We start from the raw sequence: 25,578 nt of genomic DNA on the forward strand, positions 1-25,578 counted from the left end.
TTTAAAGACGCAGCAGTAGCATCTCTGCTGTCGCCCAGCCTCCACCTCAAATAAACAGGCTTATAAAAATATCCACATTAATGCTCCATCACTGGCCAGACTCTAGAGTCGTCAGCTTTCTTCAGAAGACAGAGGACGTTATACTCTATGAAAGTCGTTAAATCCTCAGAATGATGTCACGCTTGCGAGTTGTTATTCGCTGCACCAAATCTGCTTTTCACTTTAAAACCATCTGAAAGCGGAGACATTAAAACAAATGCTTGCGGTTCACTAATTAAACAGAGTGTTGACTTAAGAAAATAAAAAGAGATTGACCGAAGCAGTGGCAAAGTGTCCGTGTGGTATTTGTCAGTCTGGGTGTTATTCTCATAACTGTGGCTTCTCTGGTTATGGGTCATGCTAACTTTTCACTCACCACTGTACTGCAGCAAGCAGCGGCAGACTCATAAAGATTTACAAAATACATTTCAGACACTTGTCCCGGAGTCCAAACAAAACAAAAGAGAGACAGTAGACTTAGGCATAGGGATCTACTTGTGGACAATTACTGGGTTGTCTATCTTCCCTTGTCTGGAAGGGATCTTGATGAATGACAGTGCAAATTCCCTCGGCACCAGTATAAACAAAGATGGACGAGCATCTTCTTCACTTTCTCCTACTATAGATAGATATGAACTCAGCCATGTTGCTCTTGTGAAGCCTGAAATATAGGCATAACAAATATTGGACTTCAAACACAACTACAAAAAGAATGCTAATTTACTTTTTGCTAATAGCTTCACTGAGCCAATTGACAAGGTGATAATATAAAGTCAATGTTTCTGTCACAGCTAATTTGCTTTTATTGCCATTATACACATTGAAAACGTGGTCAGCATTTTGTTTTTAAATCAGAGTTTGTTTCAGTCATATTTTAGTTTGAGAAACCCTTTCTCACCACAGATGCCTTGAATAATTTCTGCTCATCATCTCCACTCACATTTCAGCCTGCTTCCACGTCTGACTCAGTTAAAAATAAGTCTAAGCAGTGAGATGGCACTTTTCTCTTTGGAGAGGTAATGGATTTTTACTGGCACTCTTTCTCCCCATAGGTCCGGCCTTGGAACCAAAATGGCAACAGAAAGTGGCCCAGCGTCAATACCCATCTATCCACCTGAATTTGAAAACACTTTAACCTGGATGTGGCCACGATGATACTAACTTTAACCTGTGAAGCTTTTACCATTTACTCTGATGGATTGATATGTTCCAGAAGTGTCATTCTTAGAAGTGCTACTTAAAGTGTCTTGTCCTTCAGACCTTCTGCAAAACCTCTAACATGTCTTATTATGTCCCGTGCATTAACCCATGCGCGCACACACACACACACACACACACACACACACACACACACACACACACACACACACACACACACACACACACACACACACACACACACACACACACACACACACACACACACACACACACACACACAGCTAAATACAGACCTATACAGTATAGAATGGAGATGTCATAGAACGTAGGGCATTTAGAAAGGAGGAAATCGAGAAGTTAAGTGTGTGTTAAGCTGTTTTCAGATAGAAAATGTCCAGAAAGAGAATTGCCTTTCACATATGAAGAACACAGCAGGAGATTTTCCAGGTCAGAAGCCTTCACACAAACTGGAAAATGTCAGAAACATCCAGACGAGGGGTGGTATGTGGATAGAGCAGCAGGAGGCGGGACACGACATATAGATTCTGCTGCGGACATCACGTGTTCCTGTTTCCAGCGTCGGCCAACAGCTCTCGAATCTGTTTGTCTTTCCAAGTTGATACAAGTCTTCTACGAGTGTGGCTCCTCTTTTTATGCTCCAAGATATTTGTATTCTCGCAGTTTCGCATCCGTTACATGTTGGAGACGTCATCAACACACACACACACACACACACATGGGCTCACTCAGCAACTGACTCGGACATTTGCCTTCTTACACACAGCCCCTCTGGGAAATTTCAGGAAAATGTCCGGTCTTCCTTGCACGTCTGAAAGCAGCTCTCCTGAAAAATGACCACAATCATCCATCTTTATCTGTATGAGTAGATTTACCCACAATGGGTGCAAGAGACAATTGTGCGACAGAATCTGCCGCATTTAACTTGAAGCTGAGATCTTTCTGCTCGGCTGCAGAGAGGAGACATAAGCCAGCTCGTCTGTGATCACCGACTCAGCACATGAAAAATGAAACGCTACATCGCCAGCTAATTCAGTTACATAAGAGCCTCAACTGGGACATGAATTTAAAAGCACAGTGACAGAGAAATATAAAGAAGAAACACAGAGAAGCTTCCAGGTAGGAGACAGAGAAAGCAACTGGAAAAATAAGAAGTCTACATATTATGTCTTCTCCAAGTGACGCTGCTTTTTAAATTGGTCTTTCAGCCAACTAAAAAAAACAGTACAGTACATTAACGTGACATAAAACATAATCTCAGCTGCAACTATTCGAATACGCTTCAGGCCAATTTTTTTTATATCACTGAGCATTTGTCAGACGGGCTCTGAAGACGTCTCCCACAAATCATCTCTCGGCCTCTAACACACACAGGCACAGTCACGGGAGGCAGCGATGTAGTAACTGTGATCAACGCTGCAGCCGACAGAGGAGGGATGTAATTCTCCCGCAGTATTTCTGGAAACACGCCACTTTAGTTTCGAAACTCGAGCCAAGATGGAGCCAGGCTGATTTGCACTTACTCTCAACACGTCAGAGGCATCACGGTGGTTTCCTGCAGGTTTTGTGTGTCTGCGTGGACATGTGTGCGTGTGTATGTGTGTATCATTTTGTCTTTTTCTTCCACATGCAACTGACAATCAATCCACAATGACTGATTTTCTTTAACGGGCCTCTGATCAGGCTGACTGACAGGGCCGACCGACAGCAGGGCAAACAGCATGGACTGGGGGGGGGGGGGGGGTCAATGGATGCTAATCACATCTAACAAGAGGCATTCTCTGCCGCTGACTTGCACCCTTTCACACACACAGACACACACACACAAAGAGGTGGACCTGACCTCGCCACTATAAATGTCCACACTGTATTTTATGGACTTCTTGGAGAACAGCCTCATGGCGGGGGGGGGTTGTAATTTTCAATGAAAAACACTGAACGCCATCATTTGTCAACAGTGCAGTTACAGCAGCAACATGTTGGAACTGGAAGTGTCACAGTACAATGACGGATAGACTTTATATGATAATAAATCATGATAAAAAATTCCTAGTACGTAGATGGTTGCAATCCTGAATGAACCTTAAATGGAAAGAAACATTTCCAAGTTTGAACCCAGTGTCTCCCTGTCCTAATTTTTAAGCATCTCTTGTGTAATTAAAAAAATTCTGTTTTCTTTAGGTCCCTTATTTTCCAGCCAATTTCCTGAAGACTCATGATTTCCTAAAACAATTAGCTGATATTTGCCCGAAACTTAATCGAATCTTCAACAAAGGCCTCTGGGCTGAAACCAAACTGCGTCATCTATCCAGGAAATGTGCTGGTAATTTACAGCTGAGCACTGGACAATTTTCATGAAATCATGAGGAAGGTTTCTGGGGAAATTAGGTGGAACTACAGGACCAGTTTTTGTGTGGCAGTGGCTGTCAGTGCAGCGTCATGGCAGGAGGTGCGTGTCGGAGCGTCAGTCCGCCTCAAACTTTGTGTTTATGTTTCCGAAGAATGCGTTTAAAGTCTAATTTATTCATTTTTCCACTCATCCCAGTTGGGGTTCAGGGAGGTGTGGGTGGAGGCTGAACAGTCATCTACATCTCGCTAAAGCTCTGGAGCGCTATTTCGAGCAATCCAGCCGAATGTGAAGGATTGGATTTAAATCCCTCTGGTAACACGTTGCAGCGTCATCACATCACAGCGGCTGAAGACGTTAACTTCCTTCTGACTGTGACTTATCTGGGTCTCTAGGAAAGACAAGAGGCCGCACTGTGTCCCGGACTTTTAAGAGCGTAACCGCGTCAAGTTGTGTAATTATCAGTCACAAGGCTCCAGTTTTCACACAGAGAGACAGACAGGGAGACACCTCTGTGATTCTCAGCAGCCACCCAGCCGCATGCAGCTTTTGGACAGATTCGGAAACATGCGAGCACTTAAAAACTCTCACTTGAGTTCTCACCCAAATACACTGAACACTTCAATAAAACAAACACATCTGTTTCCCTCAGTGGAAGAAGTGAGGCCGTGAAGATGCCACGATGCGTCTGCCAGAGGTGAATCTGACTGGGTGAGAGCGCGTGGTGTTTTCTCACTGAAGCCATTTCTAACCTGGCAGGATAATTCAATTTATTACAGCCAATTATGTCAGCGTACAAACACTGGAAGTTTCCCACTACGAGTTCTCACAGGGTCGAGACATCTGCTTGGTTCTGTGGAGGCCTCCTCTCCGTAGCTGGATGATGACATCTTGTTTTTTTTTTGCCTCTTTATATTTATCTGCTGATATATATTCTCTACTCCCTAATGTCTGTCTCAGCATTGGCCAACACAAATCTAATTCTTTCAGGCTCTGGTGCTGACTATCACCAGTTACTTGCTCTGCTTTGTTTTCGTTGCAGAGCTGCAACACTGGAGCAGTGAGGGAGGACGTCCACCAGGCAAAAAGCACCTTGTCTCAGTCGCAACCGCAAACATGGCTGCCTCACTGCAGCATCAGGATCTCCCTCGGGGGGGATTCAGCCATCTTCTGCTCAAAGATTTATGGAGGTCTTCTGATGGAGCGACCTCATCATGGATCCACTTAAGTAATCAATAGATTTATGAATATCTCTGAATAATGAAATCATTTCACTCTCGTCTGCCGCGGAGCAGACTGTGGTGACCGCAGGTCCCTGTACAGATGCTTCTCTGTTCACACCCTCAAGGAAAAACTGGCAAAACCACACACACACATTCACAGACACAAACACACACACAGGAAACACATTTCTGCCAACATATGAACCAACATTAACAGCAGGGAGTGGTCTCCCTCTGTGGCCTATAACACAGAGTGAAAAGAAAGAAGCAGCTTTCAAACAGCAAAAACAGCATCTCCACTGATGTCAGATCTATTGTTGACACTGAGTGTGTTTGCACTGGTACTGAACAAGTAGAGAGCAGTTTTCTCTTTCTCTGCATTAACAGCAAGATCCTATGACAAGGCCTGAAGCAGGGGGAAGTGTGTGTCAAGTAAATAGTGTTGGGTGTGATGTTTTCTGTGGCGTTTGTGTGCGAGTGTGTGTTACGCCGTCTCTGGTGACACACAGGGATTCCTTGAGACACCTTGTCCTCTGGCCATTGTCCAACCCTCTGCAGAGAGGGGGGCGGGGACGACACCGTGTCAATCATGAGTCGTAGCTCTGCGGCTGCTCTTCATCCCCCGGAGGATTATTTAAATAGAGACCGTGCTGCTCTCTTCAGACGTCAGGTCACATGTTGTAGTCTCATTTCAAGATGTTTAATCAGTATCATTAAATCAATATCTCAATGTGGTAGAGGGCGGATACCGGAGCTGAGCCGGGTTCGGACAAACCTTTTGAAACGATGTTCAGGATCAGGTCGAGTTGGTTTACTTTGGCTGGACTATCTACTAGAATGTGAACACTGCACGGTGAAAACATTGGATTCAAAACTTTCCTCCAATGAAAAAAAGACGAGATGAAAAGCCCCTCTCCACTCACAATTAAATCTAATCAGAAAATAAAACCCTTATGTTCAATTATTTATTGTTTCTATTCCCCATGATAAGTGACTAACCTGAATTACATGTGACAGACGGAGCCATGTGACTGAGCCTATAGCCCGACCCACTGTAGTGTTGTTTACACTGCTGTGAATACTGCTCATCATCTGCTTTCATGATGACTCTCAGGAGCGGAGTTGTTCCACATAAGACTATTTTCAGTTTGGAGTTCAAACAGTCTCTGCATGAAATCTAATACCAAATAATGTAGGAAAATCAATGGTAATTCTCAACACCGTCAGATATATATATATATATATATATATATATATATATATATATAGCGATGTGAAAGAAACAAAATTAGTCAGACCTGGGTTTCACATATTTGAGATTACGTGACTCATGAAAGTTGCTGCATGGGCTTAGCGCTGCAGTGTTTAGAGTCAAAGATCACATGCTGCAGATTTTTCTTGCACTTTGGAAGCAAATGACAAATCCTTGCGTCACCATGTGGAGAAACAGGATCCAGTGTTTGCATGGTAAACATCCCATTTCATAACCTGAGAAGCTGCACCTGTACCGAGTGAAATTCCATATAGATACTTGTGTAGCAGGACTTTTGAGTTCAGAACTGAATTTACTTCAGTTCAATTCAACTTTAATTCATTATTCAGAACTTCTTGATTTAAAATCTGTAAAGAGCTGAGGTCAGAAGCGCAGCGGAAATAAAGGAAAGGTTTTAAAAATGGATCATAGATGAGGAAATGCTCAGCCCAGAAGTAAGACTTCTCAGCTTACTACACACGCCTCCATGATACCGTCAGTCTATACCGATATAGGTTTACACATCACATAGGGTGTGTGTCACTGTGCGTACCTGCATGTGCACGTTTGTGTGAGTGTGTAAATGTGAGTGGGGGAATATGACGCCCCCCCCGTGTCACGACAGTCAGGATCCAGTTTTGCAACAAGTGGGCTGCAGCATCAATAATGGATGACAGAGACAGGGAGTAGACGGGGGGGCAGAGTGGTGGGCACAAAGCAGGCAAACGTTCACTTTTATTTAAATTCAACAGTCAATTAGTGGGAACATATTCAGTTCTGCCTGTGTATAAGATGCTAAGTTTACTCATAAATCTCCGTATTTGCATTTTCTGTGTGTTTGTGTAGGAGAGGCAGAGCTGGAGAAGTGGTGTACAACAGAGACGCACTGTATTTAGAGGAGATTAGGAAAATGTCGACATTATTCAAACGTGTGTGTGTGTAAGAAATGAGGCTGGCGTTTGGAATTTAAAGTCTTAAGTCTTCACGAAGCGAAATTCAACGCCGCGAGCTACTGTGCATCCTCCTCACAGATGTGACAAGAGAAAGTACTTCTTGGGTTGTCACTTCCAGCCAATCGCTGCCACTTTGCTCTGAGCGCGCTCTGCCATTTATAGGTCTGCAAAGTGGGCCAAATGAGAGAGAGAGAGAGAGAGAGAGAGAGAGAGAGAGAGAGAGAGAGAGAGAGAGAGAGAGAGAGAGAGAGAGAGAGAGAGCTGTAGCGACAGTGACACAGGGAGAATTGTCGAATTGGAACACTGGAGAAAGAAAACAGAGCGAGAGAAAGAGAAAAGAGCTGACAAAGAATGAGAGGAGGAGGGAGATAACAGATAAACAGCTTCTTTAAACCAGTGGCTGTAGCTTTCTGTCTGGAACTGTAAAAAGTGACCTGCAGTAATGGAGCCACAGCGAGTAAAGGTCGGCTGCAGGACTCGGTCGATCGATGCCTGAGGCTGCGTCGCCGCTGCTGCACAAAGGGCTGTTCACCTGTTTATTCAAAGTTAAGAGAAGGTCGACACGCTACCGAGAACCCAGAACTGGAGAATCAGTTATCCTCGCTCTGAATACACCAGTTGAGGATGTAGAAGACGATGTGTTTAACTGGGCCTACAAGCTGCCCCGCCCCCCACCGACTGCAAGGAGTTGTTTACCTGTTTATATCATGATCACATTTCCAATTTCAACACTGCCCTTCCCCTGGTGCAAGGCATACAAGCCACAGAAAGACAGACATTCGTGGAATGAGTAGGCAGATCGTAGGTAGATATGACTATTTGGACCACGTGGACACCACAGAGGAAGGAAATCCCACCACAGAAGAAGCACATGTGGAATCACTTCATATTCTCTTCCTCCTACTTTCACAAACAGCTTCATCTCTCTTTCTTTTACACAGAGAAACATATTGAATAAAGTCAGTTGGAAACTTTGTGTGCCGAGTGTTTAATGTTCATTTCTAGCGCTCCTGGTCTTATTTTTTTATGTGCTAATAACACAAACATGTGCTCACATCAGCCCACAGCAAACATCACACGCCTTCAGTATAGCTTTGTTATCTTGCAGTCAGGGCTGTTTGCACAAGGTTTCCAATGAGGAGTTGGAGATTTCAGGACTAACCAGAAAACCGCATAACTCTGAAAGTGGTTCTTAAGCCCAGTGAGCCTCCGCTACATGTAAGAGTTGTGCAAATTATTTTTCCGCTTAAAAAAAAAAGTGTGTTTTAAGCGCTTGGCTAGAGGCTACCGGTTGATCTGGAAAAAAGCAATGACAGTTAAAATTCTCGTCTCTGTTTTTTGCTCCCGGGAAGGTACGTAGGAGGAGAATCAGGCCAAGAGCTGCTGGCTTGGATTCTGCCGCCTGTCAGAAGAAAAGAGGGCTAACAATGGACTGAAACAGAAAGACAGCGCGGGACAATGCGGCTGCGGACAAAAGGCTTTCAAAATTCCGACTGAGCGTGACAAGGCGCCAGCATCTCACGTTTAAATGACAGATTTTTGCAGATTGCTGAATTCCCATTCACATCCCTCACATCCACGTTTCACTAATCGTGATTGTGCCCGAGCTGAGAGGCAGCAAATTAAAATCCTGGAGATAACGGAGAGCGAGAGAGAGAGAGAGAGAGGGAGCGAGAGAGAGAGAGAGACCATCCGCTGTGATGTGTCTGATATTTTTCTGCCAGACAAGTGTCGTCTCTCCATGAACTTGAAAATCAGTTGTCATGGCCAAATTGGGCTTAAAATCAGCCTTTATATTGTACAGTGCGCTCCAGGCTGAACACTGCTGAGTGAAAGAGGCAGGAAGAGACCGAGGGAGAGAGAGAGAAATGGTCAGGGGGATAGAGAAAAGGATATTAAGTGACATAAAAGACATATCACAGAAGGAGGGACGTTACCGAAGGGCATGCAGGGAGGAGAGGAGAGAGGAGGAAGGGGAGGGGAGGCCCATTGCAACATGAAATGTGATATTCCCCAGGAGCCTACAGTTATCCAGTCCCTCTGCAACAAGCGGCTCAACAAATAACAGACAATAAAAAGGAGCCCGAGCCGGAGAGAGAGGCATTATGGAAATCAAACTTCTCTTTACATCTGGTGACGTGTGTAACAAATCCTACAGATTCCGCTCTTCCTCAAAACCAATGGGATCACAACGCGAGAGCTTTTCTTTCTCCTCCACTCCAGACTGCGGACAGTTTGAGCGTGTGTTTCTCTTACAGCATAGCTTCCTCATTCAGCAGCTCACTAGTTATATAGAATCTACACTACTAGATACTGTACACACACACCTCTACCTTTAATAGCCTGCGAAGCCCTTAACAACTGCCATTTATTGAGAAACCTATCCCTGCTGCCCAGTGCGGACACAGTCCAATAACGAAGAGCCTGAAGGAAAGAAGGTAACGGACACACACACACACACACACACACACACACACACACACACACACACACACACACACACACACACACACACACACACACACACACACACACACACACACACACACACACACACACACACACACACACACACACACACACACACACACACACACACACACACACACACACACACACTATCAGATAGAGAGTAAGAAAGGGAGAGAGAGAGATTTGATTAGCCCATAGCGTGTGTATGAGCCCAGAGGAGGCAGTGTGTTCCTGCAGGGCACAAAAATAAAATAATAACAGGAAGTAGCCACACTGGATATTTCAGTAGTATTAAACAAGGAAATGTTTGATCATCATCATGATGATTTATTGAGCATTAGTCTGTAATCTATGGGCAACTGGGGTTGAATGGACACACAACAAAGCTCTGTTTTTTCTTTTAGAAGCCAGTAAACATCCAGGGGATTCCAATTTGAAATTTTAATAACATTTATAAATAAATAAATCTCCTACACAACTTTTAATCAACATTATTGTATATAAAATAATAATCGTTTGCCTCTTGATATCTCATGCTTTGGAATTCAGCTCATTTCGTGGGATTTGAACAAGATAATTTGCGCTGGGCAGGAGGTAGCACGGGTCGTCCACTATCCCGAAGGTTGGTGGTTTGATCCCAGGCTCCTCCAGTTCAGATTGAACCCCAGATTGTGTGAGCATGTGAATGGGTGAATGTATCTTGTACTGTAAAGCCCTCCGAGAAGTACATAAGATAACACCCTATATAAATTCAGTCCATTTAGCATCGAGCGTTGCATTATAAGCCCGAAGACAGGATTTCAAGGACATTCATGATGTCAAGGACAGAGAACAACACTACGTCCTACGCGCAGCTTAACCCCTAGTGAGCCGCGATCCCCAGCACTGACAGTAAGCCGAGGTTAACTCCATTAAAGTCAACTAAACCAATTTTCCGAAGAATTATAAGCTTTTAACAGTCAGTGTCCTCGCACACAAACACTACATCTGCGCAGGCCGAACATATGGACGGACAGGAGAAGGAAACACAGGCATGCGGACATGCAGGAACAGCTGGAGGGGGAGAGAGAGAGAGCAAACAAAAAGATGGGAGAGACTCTCAGAGAATCGGCCGAGTCTGCACCTGCTCTACACTGCTCTGTAACAAGGAGACATTTGGCATCGATTGTGTTGTTTTATAGGCATTCGTCGGTTAAACCCCTATTGGACAATTACAGAGAGAGAGGCTGCCTGAGGAAGGGGGGGGGGGGGGGGGACTTTGATCTCTTCCCCTCGCTTGGAGGGAAACCCGGGGAAACAAAGAGGGAAAGGTGAAGACTTCTAATTGGCTGCAAGCAAGGGAAACTGGAAGCAGCTGGAAGAATGGGGCAGTTGAATAGAGAGGGAGAAGACGGAGAAAGAAAAAAAAATAGGAGAAAGTAGGATGAGAGGGATAAAAGAGGAGGAAGGAAGTGAAAGAGAAGAGCTTTAGAAGAGAAATCCAAAAGCTGCAATTGTGTGTTTATTTTCCTGTTTTTTTATCGACTCAATTTAGTGCAATCAAAGCTAATCTCGTCCAATCAACCCTTTGTTGTGTCAACCTCCCATGTGCACACGCGCTGTGGAACATGCATACATGACAGCGCTGGTTCGTGAGTGATGATAATCCTAATGTGTAATATATAGGACATCATGCATTAGTGCAGTAATGAGTGCAGCCGGATGTGAGCTGTGCTACATGAGGCGGAGAATAAAAATACTAATGGTAATCTGATTGTTGGCCAGTTTTTAATTCCCAGACGAAAGAGGGGAGATTAGGGCTTGTAGATGTTTGCATGACTAGACAGGTTTGTGATGCCTTTTAATCCTGAACAAATATCACCAGGCTTTCAATTTCATATGTTTATACCATAAGCCTGCAAGTTCACGGTAATCATTAAGAGGAAATGTTGAATTATTAGCGGAACTTCCTGAATCTAAACTGCAGCCCAGAGTCTTGTTTGCTTTCACTAGGATATCAGTGAATTTGCAATGTTTATATATTCAAGATATTAATTAGCGATGTTCTAATACAGGCAACGGAAATTCCAGCGATACTACAGAAAATGCCGGGTCGGACATTGGCGAGAATGTAAACCTATGAACTGATCCGATACCACGTCTTTAAAGTAAATTAAACAATTTACTTTTCCCCCGAGAAATGACATGATCAGTATCTGAGAGGTAAAATGGTATCTGAACATCTCTAGACTTGTTAAGACAACAGCAATAAGTCATATTTTATCTTTTATATTATTTTGGTAATAAATGAGCACTCAATTATTGCACATCTATAAGTTTAGGGGCTAACAAGTGAAAAGATGTAAAACCAACTGGATCCCACACTTCCCACGATGCACGGTCGGATGTGGTTAATGTTCAGATCTTTAAAAATGATGACAAGGATGACAACAAAGGCTTTCTGTTAAAAACCACCTGACTAATTTCCTTAATCTGGACAGAAACCATACAACTGTTCAGGCTGCGTACTGCTTCCTGTGAATATAGTCAAATGACATGTAAAATAGGTGGTGACCCTCTAATGTGCAGACACGAGTGTCAGTGAATCTAGGCGAATGAAGCAGAATGCAGCTCTGCACAGCCCCAAGTGCCGGGTGGTGTCATGTTGACACTAATCATCACAGACTCCATATTTTCGTGTGGTCTTAACCAGAAACCAGGTCTTTCTTTCCACCCCCCACCCCAGCCCCTGACTTTAACCCAGTCCCTTGGAGAGCTGGCTGTGATTAACGACCCCAGCAGCTAACCTAGAACACGTAGAAAACCAGAGAACACACAGCAGCAAGCACTTACACTGCAGGGCCAAAGGCCTGCGGTGAGCGGTTAGCTGTGGACGCTAACTAGCACAGTTTCCGTGCACTGCGGCCAATCCAGAGGGCGAACTCAGAGCGCCGCGCTGCACAGAGCCAAGATGGCCGCTCTTCAAAGTAACAGCAGCGAGGGGGAACAAGTCACCAGAATTTATGTACGGGATTTTTCCAACCTTTTTTTATTTTTTGTCGTTTTATTTTAACAAGAGCAGTTGGTCACCAGAGGAAAGATTGTGGCCGGGTGCTTGGCAGAGGAAACATACAAGCACACACACACAGAAAAGGAGAAGAAATAAACAGAAGCAGGGAAGAGTAAAATTACCCTTAGGAGGGCTGTGAGTGTTTATGTGCATTTGTGTTTGCATGTCTGTCTGCAAGGTCCAGTAATGATCATCCAATCTGCTTCCATTCAGCTGGTGTCCAAAACTGACCCCAGGCCTCAAACTAATGGACAGTGGACGCAACATAATCACTTCCTGTCTTTAAACCCAAAGAAAGAGAGACAGTTTGAGATTCTGTGGCTGCCACACCAGCAGGTTGTGAGAGGTTGGATCTCTACTGCAGAACAAAGGGAAGCATCGGACCACAGAGATGCTCTGAAAGTCCTAATAATAAGATAACTGCCTCACCTTGCCAAATAAGAAATCCAGATGTAGTGAATTTAAATGTGGTTTCATAAGGAGTGTGATGGGCCTTGTGCTCTATTAAGTACTATTCTAGGGTTGCACAGAGAATATTTGGACCTGGTGAATAGATATTAATCCAAGTAGCATTTTATATAGTTTATACTGTTAGTTAAGTCAACTACTACGGTCAACTATACAAGGTTGAGTAATAACTAAAGGACAGCATGAACTGTGAATGTTCAAGACCAACCCCTGCATACTAGAGATGTTATATATTATAGAGTGTATATAATGAAAATAGCTCAACTACTAAATTAGTAAACAGGCTTTTCACATTCTCACAGGGACTTTTTCTTCCTCCATAACTGATCCCAGGAGCAAAGGGAATCGTTTTGGTCATTGGTCCTAGCAGGTTACACCGGCCCAGTGAAAGGCCGAGCCGAGCGCCCAGCTGGCAAGAAAAAGGCAGACAACCCCCCCCCCAACCCCCTCTCTCTCCTCCTTTCACCCCTTCTTCTTATCCCCCCTTCTCTCCTCTCCACCACGCGGGGCCTGACTGTGAGCCTGCAGCTCCTGTGTGCCGGCTGAGGTAACCCAGGCTTTCACCGGCAAACTCACTCGAACAGTGCAGTGTGAAGAAGCCTTTTTAAAGAGCTACAGCTACACGCCCCCCCCTCGTTCTCCCTCAGTGTGAAAATGGGGTCATTGTGCCACGCCGAACGACTGTAAAACATGTGGCCAGTGGTACCAACGACAAAATGTGTGTCAGTGTCTCGTGGACTGTACCCATCCTTCCTACCCATCCTCTGTACAAATGAACACGTATGGAAATACATGCTGAATCACTCAAGGCAACGGACACGACACAGGGTTTGACACGGGGCTCAGAGGGAAAGAAGACACACACAGCCTGGTACAGAGCGTCACCTCCACTAACAAACACTCAATGATGATGATTTCCTTCGTGGTTACAAATACATTTAGAAAAACACACAGTGATATCATCATCATCATCAGATTTGATCTGCAAAGGTCCCTCAGGGGAACCAAGCCCTTCTCACAGTGACTTTTGTTTGTCTTCTCCGACACATGCTATAATTCATACAGTGACACATGCACATGCCCTCCCAGCCTGCTTTGATTTGACGATTTTCAGGGCAAAAGACACACAGGTTAAAAGTGGGCTGAATATAGTTGAAATGTTGGTTTATAGACTTTTAAGTTGCATGAAACCTTTGTTTCAACAAGGTATTTCAATATAAGGCAGGTTCCATCATTAAGGATGTGTGTTTCTGAGTTAGTATGGTACTCATGTTGTTTAGAATGTCAAATTATGCTAACCAAGCTAACTATTACTACTAGTTATATTGATGTTATTGTGAAATTATATTTAAAATCTTCTTAGTTTACTTTAACAACATTCCATCTTATATATTTGACTTTTAGCACTAAACAGGGCAAGCTAATGTTAGCTAACAGTTGGCTCTGTTAGCTAGCGATTACACTTAGCATATAGGTGTATATAGCCTACTTGGTATCAACCAATTCCTACTTTAGAATTTGTTTAGCCATTAGAGTTCAGTGTATCGTAGTGTGAACGTATAAACAGCTGGTGCAACTGGCTCAGATAGGTAAAATTAATTCAAATGAAGTCAAACGTCGCTGAAATCATGGCTAGCTATGACTGTCTTTTTAATACCACCACTACTAATGAGATAATAAAAGCTATTCTGCATTTATATGATATTTTAAAACTAAAACATCCTTCATTTATGAAAAAGAAAAGATAAATAACCCCGGGCCCAGAGAGGACGGACAGAGAGTGACGGAGTTTGTACTTGTCTAAAATTAGAGCTGCTGACGGGTCCCAGCTGAAGGAGGTGGAGGTCTTGGACAATCAAACCATTGAAGCTTTCCCGGGCCTGTCCTGCTCTGGCATCCCTGCCCTCTGAGACACAAACCCACAGGTATTCACCAGTTTCTCTTCACATGAATCAATGGAAACGGCGTTACGGAGAGACTTGGCATTTTCGGTTGCCACCCAATTCCATTCAGAAGGCAGTGAAAGCCGCCTTTCTTCAGCTGACTGATCGCAACTCAAACTCTCAGCGGGTAAAGTGTGTGTGTGGCCACGGGGCAGTTCTGTTAACATCGCTATGAGCTTCAGAGGATGAGTTTTATTCTCTGTGAACTTTTGCCCTTCTTTAAAAAGAATCAATTTCAATGTTCTACATTTTATTTCTACACAAATTCAGAGGTTTACTTGCAGGAAAGACGAGGAGGAGATGTGAAACAGACTTGTCAGTCGTCTCGGCGCGTGTGATCAAATACCCGCGCTCGTGTTTCTTCAATCCACATCAAAAGCGGGAAGTTGGCAGCTGAAGGTTTCTCGCCTACAAAACCTGCTTCGATTTAACTCACCGAGCGGCTCCGCTTTCCCACTGAAGTCACTGGAGGCATCTTTATTTGAGTCTTTCATTCATTTTGTCATTCTGTACTTCTGTCGCAGTCACAAAAGGCCTGATAATCTCAGAAGGGAAACATCTGATCCTGAAAACCTGAGATGGCGTGACTCCTCCAGAGGCGTCTTCAGACTCGGGTCGACAAATGGCACGTAACATTTCCTTCTTGCACCCGGCCTTAACGTCCCATCTCCAGCTACAACGCGAGCATTCATCCGCCCGCAACTATCGCTGAAGGTAAAGCAGCCTCCAGGTATACGGGCAAACATCAAGAATGTATGTGTGTGTGTGGGTCTTTGTGCGTCTGTGCATTTCTGTTACGCAACGGGAGAGTTCTTCCCATCTGTGCTTCTCCGCAGCCCCCGCGTCCCTGACCAGTGAAGCGAGAAACGACAGCTCTCTGCCTTGCACTATGCCTCCCTCGCACAACACCGACCCACTCTCCATTATTATCATCATCATCATCCTCGATCGCCCAGCAAAAACACACTCTTGGCTCCTCATCCCTCGTCTGTCTCTCCTCCGGCTGGCTGGCTGGCACACACACAACCAACCACCTGGGCTTCAAAACAACAACTCATCATCATCATCACTTTCACTGTCTGCATCGCACCCATCTGCCCTCAGCTTAAACCCCAACTACAAAACAAGACCCGCTCTGCAGGGTGTCGAAACATTTTCACTTCCTATGCTCAAATTCCAGATTATCCCACTAAGTGCATCCCTCTCTACACCCCCCCCCAGCCCCATCCTCCATCTCCGTCCCGGCTCTTCCGGCTTGCCTCGCTCCCCACAGGGCTCATTGTTGTGGAAAAGATGTTAAAACAAAGAGAGCAGACAGTGCAGCGATAATCCTAAACATAGCAGCTGGGGAATTAGCTAGCCATTTTCCTGGGGACACACACACACAAACATCAGAACAATCTTATTTGTTGTCAGCACGACGAATGTTAGCAATGGCTGATGGTGTTTGCCTCCCGGGGAAGGGAATGGTAATTAAAATGGAAGATGGCTTTTCGCGTCCACCGCAGAGAGGAGTTGGTTTTACAGACAGGATGAGACGCTGCACTTTGACCAGAGTGTCCTGTGACGACCCCTCCCTTTCTGCTAGCATCATGCAGCTGATTACTTCCTGCAGGAGTTGGCAGAAAGGGAGGGTCGTTAGGGCAAGGTGCTCACACCTGGCTAGGCCTCTACCCAAGGTGATATAAGCCAGCCTGGTCTCATTGTCTCTCTCTCTCTCCTAGGCTCCACGCCGCTACAGGTTCTTGGTTCTTGGTTCTTTTTGGCGTCTTCCTTGTACACTCAACAGCAGCACACACATCTCACTCATCCATACACTACATTCACCACTGATGCCACTACTCTCCACACCTCATGCTTTTTGTACATATAATTGTTCAAGTTATAATAAAACCTTTTCATTTAGCACTTTCAATCCTGACTCGTCTCCCCTCCTTGTCACATATGTTGAGCCAGTTTGTGACAAGTGGGGGCTCGTCCGGGATACAGTATTAGGATTAAAATAGCTTAAATTTGGTCTGTACTGGTAAATTGGCCCGGTTTAGGGTGGTGTGTGCTTCCTCCTCTTGCAGACAATGGTTTTTGGTTTGCTTTGTTGGAGTGTACACTACTTGTTGTTGGACATAGCTGACTGTGCGTTGGTTAGTCATCAACTGTTCTGGGAGGGGAAATGTCAGGTTGTTGTCAGTGCTGGTTATTTCTTGTAGGAAATTAAGGAGAGGTATTTGGTCCATTTCTGTTTGTGGTGAAGGTGATTGGATTTGACTGGGGCTTTGCGTTTAGCCCTATCTGGGGTATGTTGGTATCTGTTGGAGCAGGAGTTTCTACCCCCTGTTAGGTTTGGTAGCGGGTTCCTCTAGGGGACTCGTGGTGATCACTTTAGGTGGCGGCGAAGGTGGGTAGAGCTATTAGCTCGGGAGCACCTCTAGGGTTGGGAGAGGGTTGCCAGTCCTCTGGTGGCCTTCTTCTCACCACTGGTTTCGCGTGCATAAGTACCCCCCACCATTAACTGCACGAAGACTAGGATAAGTTAGTTAGCTAGTTTTAATGGTTGTAGTTAATATCAGTAAAGGGGGGAGGCTCCTGTTCACCTGTTACCTCAGGTTTGGGTTTTCTGCGTGTCTCAGTCAAGGTTTGTAACTTGTTAGGCTGATTGTTTTTGAGGATGGCTTCCCTTGTGGAGAGTTTCATCCAGGATCCTTCACAGGCTTTGCTGGACCAGTGCACTAAAGATCAACTTCTTAGGATAGCAGAGCACTATGAAGTTGACATTTCAGATATAAAGTTAAAGGAGAGTGTGAAGACCTGCTTAAGGGATGGTCTGTTTGAGGCTGGAGTTTTGTGCAGGCAGTCTGTAAGCAGTCCAGTGACCAGTGTAGTGCCTAATCCTGGAGCTCTAACATTTGAACAACAGAAGGAGTTGCTGCAGTTGCAGTTAAAACAGCAGTTAGAGTTGGAGAGGTTGAAATGTGAAAAGGAAGTAGAGTTGGAAACTATAAAGCATAAAACTGAGTGTGCCAAGTTGGAAATGCAACAGCATCAACTACAGCTGGTAAGAGAGGGTAAACTTTCAGATATGGGGAGAGTGGATAGTTTTGAGGCCTCAGGGGGCAAGTCTTCCCAGTGTGACCTGGTTAATAATCTCCGCCTGCTTCCCAGGTTTAGTGAGTCTGATCCAGATTCATTTTTTTCTCTGTTTGAGAGGATAGCAGATGCTCGAGACTGGCCAGACGCAGACAGAACGATGCTGTTACAGTGTGTTCTGACTGGAAAGGCCCAGGAGGCTAATGAGGTGGGCGCTGTTCCTGCAGCCATATAACCTAGACATCCGACACATTAAGGGGACTGACAATGTAATGGCAGATGCCCTGTCTCGGGCACCTGTGGACCCTTAGTCTATTTATTCATGCTGTCTCTCATTTCCATGTTCTCCTCTGCTCATCTCTCGGCTCTTCATTCCCTTAAAATGCTCCTTTGGTACCAAGGCTGCTGGGTTGGTGAGGATGGAGGGATGTGCTGGAGGATGCAGCCTGGGGGGAGTGCAGTACTGACTGTCAGTTATTGGTAACGTATGAACCATGACAGATTGGAACATATTGACACTTATTTGATGTATAACACGAGGTGGAACCTCGTTCTTATGGAGGGGGGTGTGACGACCCCTCCCTTTCTGCTAGCATCATGCAGCTGATTACTTCCTGCAGGAGTTGGCAGAAAGGGAGGGTCGTTAGGGCAAGGTGCTCACACCTGGCTAGGCCTCTACCCAAGGTGATATAAGCCAGCCTGGTCTCATTGTCTCTCTCTCTCTCCTAGGCTCCACGCCGCTACAGGTTCTTGGTTCTTTTTGGCGTCTTCCTTGTACACTCAACAGCAGCACACACATCTCACTCATCCATACACTACATTCACCACTGATGCCACTACTCTCCACACCTCATGCTTTTTGTACATATAATTGTTCAAGTTATAATAAAACCTTTTCATTTAGCACTTTCAATCCTGACTCGTCTCCCCTCCTTGTCACATATGTTGAGCCAGTTTGTGACAGTCCCGTCTGGAAAAAGCATTTTAGCTGATTCCACCAGGGCCACCGTGTCAAATAAATGAATTATAGATGCGCAGAGACCTCCGCTGTTCAGGATATTTAGGCAATGAGCGGTTTCAGGTTGCAGAAAGTAATGCTGCCCAGAATGGTGACAGTAATACCTAGAGTACAGGGAGGAAATAAGGCCTGAGGTCAGCTGTAACTTCAGTTTACAGGTACATATGTCTCACAGGCTGGAGTGAAAACATATCAACAAATCCCCTTTTTCTTTCTGTCCCTTTTTCCTGTTTGAGTTTCTACTTCTATTCCTCCAATTCTATCTCTCTCTCTGCTCCTCTCTGCTTTCTGACTTCCTCTTCCCTCCTTTCCAGTCCATCCTGGCACCAGAGCAGGTGTGTGATGCCAGCATCCCGCTGCCTGTCTGCTCCAGCAGGGCGCCAGCACCAAATCTGTTACAGTATTACAGGGCCGCTAAAAGACTTCTACTCACTTCCAAGTCAAGTCAAAGTGTATCTATATAGCACGTGTGAGACAGCCACAGTTGGCTAAAGTGCTGAAAAGGGGTTGAAACACAAAAGTAATAAAGCGTTAAATATCATAACATCGTGAAAGACAGTCAGAAGAAGAAGGTTTTTAGATATTACTGGAATTTAAGTGTTTCTAAAGACCATTGAAAGACGACTCGCCAAAACGTGCATTACCACTGCAAACCACATCTTGGTAAACATCATTCCGTTCTAAAAACAGAATGTCAAATATCTGAACCGCCCGAGCAATGTGCAGTTTTAACTCTGGTGAGCTGGCAAAGCCTCAACAATGGAAACTTCACTGAGGTATTACAGTAAACTAAGCCCTCCTAATGTGGTTCTTGAACACAACACACTCCACTGTTGTTGTGATTGAGCCTGGCAGCCAGGGCAGCCAGTGACCATGTCTTATATTCCCAGTATGCACGCATCAATCTGATACTGTCGCTGCTGTTTTGTTACAGGTGGCTGAGAGGCTGCAATCTAGTGGTCAGGGACAATGCAGGTAATTGTTTGGAGAGATTACAGTGGGAATCCTTTGTCCCGGTCGGTTACATAAGCAAATTAATAGTTTTGGCTCGAGGTGCAGGCGGACGTCTTCTGCTTTGTCAAACTCGAGACGGACAGGAAGACGGCCACCTGTGATTTGAATTCCACACTGGGAGCCACAGGGGTCGTCTGAGAAAGGCTAGACCTGCAGCTTCCACTCGACCTGACCACATTTATTGTTCACCCACCCGACTGACATTCCAGGGATAAGCAGAGGAGGATCTTTCATCTGTCTCCCACGCGAGGCCTTCGAAAGGACACACGGCGCTGCTCGTCTATGTGCACACACACTCATACACTCATGCACACAGAATCAGTCACTAGAACATTTGTCTTTTTGTGGTTTTCAAAGGGAAGAGGCTAAAAATGCAAAAGAATCGCCAAAATCATTCCTGAATGACTAAATTACACTCGTCCCAGCATCTACTCAGGCTTTCATTAATTTTTCCTTCCTCCACACACACACACACACACACACAGCCAGGCACTCTTTTTTCTGTGTGGGCTCGGCAGCGTCCTTTGTGCTCCAGCCCACTTGCTCTCAGCAAAAGATTAAAGACGGGATGCAGCACTCACCTAGGTGGTCTCCATGGAAACTGCTGTCGTGGGATGTTCTGCCGTGGGGCAGGAGGTCATGATGCGCAGCAGGTGGCCAGATCTGGCCGGTCTTGCGCACACTCACAATAGTGGCCTCAGACATGACCACGTGGCCTCCCTGCTGCCGGTGATGCCGCTTCTGGGACTGCGGCGTCGGCGGGCTGCTGCTGTCCAACGAGTGCTGGGAGTTCTGGGAGTTCTGGGACGGCGAGCGGCTCTTTTCTCTGAAGGGCCGACGGAAGGCTGTGGTGGGGCTGGGTGAGACGTGGCTCGACTGGCCGGAGGAGAAGTCCTCCTCGCTGGACGTCAGGTTCTCGTTGGAGCTGCAGTCCGGCGTGTAGCCGCCGCCTCCACCTACATCTTCAAAACTACCTGGGGAGTAGGAGCGGCGTGGCCAGGTCAGGAGGTGGTCGTCTCCTACCCCATGGTCCCTCATTGTGACCCCGGTACCACCTCCAACCCCCCCTTCGCCCATCATCACCCCACCAACATAGACACTGGAGTAGGCCTGGAAGTCAGAGGGCTGCCAGGGCGGGGGCGGAGGCTTGCCCCCATTGGCCCTCTGTCTCTGATTGGGCTCTCCATCTTCATATTCTGCGTCATAGCCGCAGGTGCTCTCAGTGGAACGTCCTCTGTACACAGGCCTGGCGCGGAGCTCCCCAGCTACAGTAGCCAGGTTACCTGGGAGGGAGTGGAGAGATCTCTTTCGCTCCATCTGCATGGCCTGGCTGCCCAGGGAGCTGATCTTGTCAGAGACTTCACGGTCATTGACCCTTACCAGACCCCTCTCGTGGTGGAATTCCATGTTAGTGTAAAATGGCGGAGGTGGCGGCGGTAGTTGCTTCTCTTGACCCTTAGCTACATCACCTGAAGAGTGAGAGTTGGCCCGTTTGATCCTCTCAAAGTTGGATCTAAGAGCTGCCACACCAAGACCCATGCCAAGCTTGTCCTTGGGGTCAGTGGGCAGATCTTTGTCTGGGGGTGGAAGGGTGGGCCTGCGGGGAGAGACTGAGACCCCGCCTCTCTGCTTGGATGGCGAGAGGCCGTCCAGGTTGTCACAGGATGTGGACTCAACCGACTGGGGCACGTCAAACGCCGACTCCAGTCCGTCTCCGTGGGACGCTGACTTTCTAGCAGGTGGAGGTCTCGGTTTGGTCCTGCCTGTACCATCTCCAAGTGGCTGGTAGCGAGTCCTCTCCATGGTGGACCCACCACCACCTACAACACCACCACCGCCGCCATAACATCCACCACCAACTCCTATTCCAACCCCACCAGTCTCCTGCATGTGGGGCTGCTGGGACTCCGCACCCTGTGTGGCTGCGGGGTCCATCCCCTCGCTCAGCGGCGTCTTCCTGAAGCCCCACCGCTGCTTGTCGTAGCTCTTCCTCTCTTTGGCCAGGAGGGTCTGCAGGTAGATCATGCGGAATCGCTCCTTGTTCACCTCCTGCTCCAGACGCCTGATGGACGCCTTGCACCTCTCCAGCTCCTGCTCGATGCCCCCTACTGACCTCAGCTCCATCTTGGGGGGCTCAGACTCTGGGAACTGTGCTTTCCACGCCTCCATGAATCCAACGGGTTCCACCATATTGTTCCAACAATCTCTTTCTGAGAACGACCCCCCCACTCACGCAGAAGGGGAGGGAGGGAGGGAGGGAGGGAAGGTGCCAAGGACGCACGCAGATTGTCCCTGTCCAACACTGAGTCCTTCCCAATAACAATGTCCAGCTCCAGCAGCAGAGCAGGGGCCGTGTTCAGAGCAGGCCTCGAGGAAACCCGTCCACCAACACACTGTCTAATCGCTGACACTTGTCGTGGGCTGCGCGGGCGCCACAATACATCCCATTCTGAACAAGAGAAACCGGCTGGTCAGTCACTGGAACCACTGGGAACGTGCGGCGCAGAGAGAGGAATAAAAAACTGGAGCTAACTTGGTTTTTCTCATGCATTATTCCACAAAAAGGGCACTTTCAGAAGAGGAGTAAAAAAAAAAAAAAAATCAAAATGAAAATCTCTTGACAGCTGGTGTCTTTGTGACCAGGGGGATGTGGATCTCTGGGGGGGGGGAGAAAAGAGGAGAAAGTGTTTTTCTATCAGTCCTGGTTGACTCACTGTCTCCGTGTGAAGGAGGAGGAGGAGGAGGAGGCTTCACTCCATGTTGTCCATGAATCCCGGTCGCTGCCGCTGCTGCTCCTCGGGACCAAGGCGCCTTTGTACCCGCAGCGCTTCAAGGAGGACGCGTGAAAAAGCGCAAAACGCGGAGCGACGACACCATCGGAGGCGCGGGGTCTTCACGCGGAGGAGGGAGCCGGGGCGGGGGGGACGATCTGTTCCATTATCCCATGTTCCTCCACAGCACTGGTGGTAGTGGTGCCGGTTGGGTTTTCTCCCTTTCTGTGTTTCTCCAGCGTCTTCGGCCGTGATGGTGCCGCTGTGTGCGCTCCCATCTCCGGCCAGAGGGGCTGTGAGGGAGTGGGAGGGACCAGCGTGACAGGGAGTCTGCTGTTTAAAGAGACACACGCACCCCCTCACCTGAAACCCGCAGCCATTCATCCCCCCCAACTTCTTCAGTCAAGACAATGAACTGATGATTTAACTGCTCTTAAAAGACAGAGCAGATCTCAGGTCTGTTCTTTATCCATGTTGGTGCGTGATCTGTCGTCTCATCCAACTGCATTCGTCCTAGAAAATCAAAATGCATCAGAGGCAGTTGCCTACTTTATACTCACTATGTTTCAATCAACAACTGTATGGAAGTTAAGTGTGAACAGTATAAAAATAAATGATAAACTGGAATATCTGGTGGATTCAATATATTAGTAACTATAGTATAGTATTGTATTTAAATAAATACTAATACACAATTTAGACCTTTGGTTATGGTTGTTGATTTGTTGCTGCTTTGTCCTTTTTTCTGAACATGTGTAGCCAACATGTGTTATAAACTGTGCATGTACATATATGTTAATTTGCTCATGCACTAAAACTAACAGACTAACTTCCTTCTTTTTATTTTTTGGTACTTTTTAGTTGTCATATCTTGTTTATTATTATTTTACTATCATTGCTCTTCTTGTCTATCCTTTCTTTTCATTCACCATATAATACATATTGAAATACAGCTATAAGTGATTATTCATTTATTAATTTTTTCATTATACAAGCAAATGTTTGTCATCACTGGCAAATAAAGTTGTTTTTTTTAAACCGCCACTTGCCATTGCTCAGGATTAATGTTTCCACTGACATGTTCTCTTTCATCTAATAACCATCAAGATAAATCAATATTACTTCCTCTGTGATACTTTAAAAAACACCTGTGTTTCATTACATCATATGGCAGTGATGTATATTTAGCAAAATGCTGCCACCTACTGGGGTATTATTACATGTGTGGCTTTTTGTTTCCTGTGGTAAAACCAAGTTCACCATTTACAAACCCTAAATAATAAATACAGCTGCAATAACTAGAGGCCCAATAGCCCCCTCATTAAACCACATTTAAACTCCAGATTCTTATTTGGATCTGCAGCAAAGTGCACAGTCCCTTAAAAACCCATTAATAAATCTCTAAGATGTGTATTTGTGTATTACATGTTATTCTGTTACTAAATATTGACCATGCAATGATGCATCATTCACATAACTACAAAGAACAAAAGAGACATGATTCAAATACTATAGTTTTATTTACCTGAAACCACAACCTCAGAAATGCATGTACAATCATTATTATTAACCTTTTAATAATGATAGTCTTTTTACATATGGTTAATAATGTTCTTCGACCAGGAGGTGCTGAGGGAGCTGCACCGGCCCCCCCCCCCACATTAGATCACAGTTTTACAGCAGTTGATAAAGATATATAGTGATGATGATGATTCAGAGGAAATAAGAAAACACTGTTGTATTGCAGGATTACCAATGAATCAAAGTATCTGTAGCGTCCTCTCAGAAAAGGACTTACTCATCTATGTGAATGGTTCAGTGATCGGCCGACAGTAGTTAAAAAAGGGGGGGGGGGGGGGGTATTAAGTTACGAAAATATTCAAAGTAAAGTAGAGCACAGTCAAGTTCAACACGGGTCCGTTCTCATCGTCTAATATTGTGCAAATTACCCAGATCGTTACAATAAAAACAGTGATTTTTTTTCCCCTTATAACTACGATATAGTTTTCTTAAAACCTTCTTAACGTTATTGGAGTATCATACATTAGAATCTATAAATACAAATTGCAAAGACTACATACAGCTGAAACACATGCATATTCGTACACCTGATGTACGGCTAAGACCATTTAACCCAGTGTTTTTTTTATTTTATTTCAAAGATTCACTAAGCTACCATGGAAGTCGGAAACAAATTCTTCATGCAAGAAGGGACGAGGAGGGTGACGACAACTTCCCTGCACACACAAACTGGAAACGGCGTCATATTGATTTAGCATCTGCACACAGAGGTATAGGTGTGTTAAGAACTGGGAATGTGTGTGTGTGGAGTGTTTGTGTGTATTGTGGGATAAGGGAAGATTTTATAGGCCTACCACTTTTTTAAATGTCAATCCATATGCATTTGGTCTCATTACTGTGAAAACGTGTATTTTTCTTTTTTGTTGTATTGTACACACACACACATATTGCTGGTCATCATGGTGTCAGAGGTGTGTGAAGTTTAGAGTGAGCACAGACACCAAATGGTCGGACGACTCCAGCCTCGGAGCCCACTCTTTTAATTTTGTTAAACTTTTTATGAAAGCCAACCTAAAGAGGGAGAGAAAACATGAGTTAGTACAAAACACATTTTATAAACAATTAAAAAACCCTTTCTACCATATTATCAGAAATAGGATTTTGCCTTGTGATTATAAGCAAAGTGTCAGAGTGGTGAAAAGAACAGCACACAGTGACATTCACAGTGGAGGCATGTGGTCGACA

The 25,578-nt window shown here is 45.5% G+C and overlaps 1 protein-coding gene across 1 annotated transcript in view; it reads right to left on the reverse strand.

Moving 5' to 3' along the window:
* bcr (BCR activator of RhoGEF and GTPase) overlaps positions 1–22,837 on the reverse strand; it is a 79,836-nt gene extending 56,999 nt beyond the window's left edge. The window contains exon 1 of the mRNA XM_053411387.1: positions 20,623–22,837. Within this exon, the coding sequence (XP_053267362.1) occupies positions 20,623–22,231 (1,609 nt within the window). The 5' untranslated portion in view covers positions 22,232–22,837. The remainder of the gene's footprint in view (positions 1–20,622) is intronic.
* Positions 22,838–25,578: the final 2,741 nt, after the last annotated feature.

Source organism: Pleuronectes platessa, chromosome 19 (genome assembly GCF_947347685.1).
Source record: "Pleuronectes platessa chromosome 19, fPlePla1.1, whole genome shotgun sequence".
In the NCBI taxonomy this organism is placed as follows: Eukaryota; Metazoa; Chordata; class Actinopteri; order Pleuronectiformes; family Pleuronectidae; genus Pleuronectes; species Pleuronectes platessa.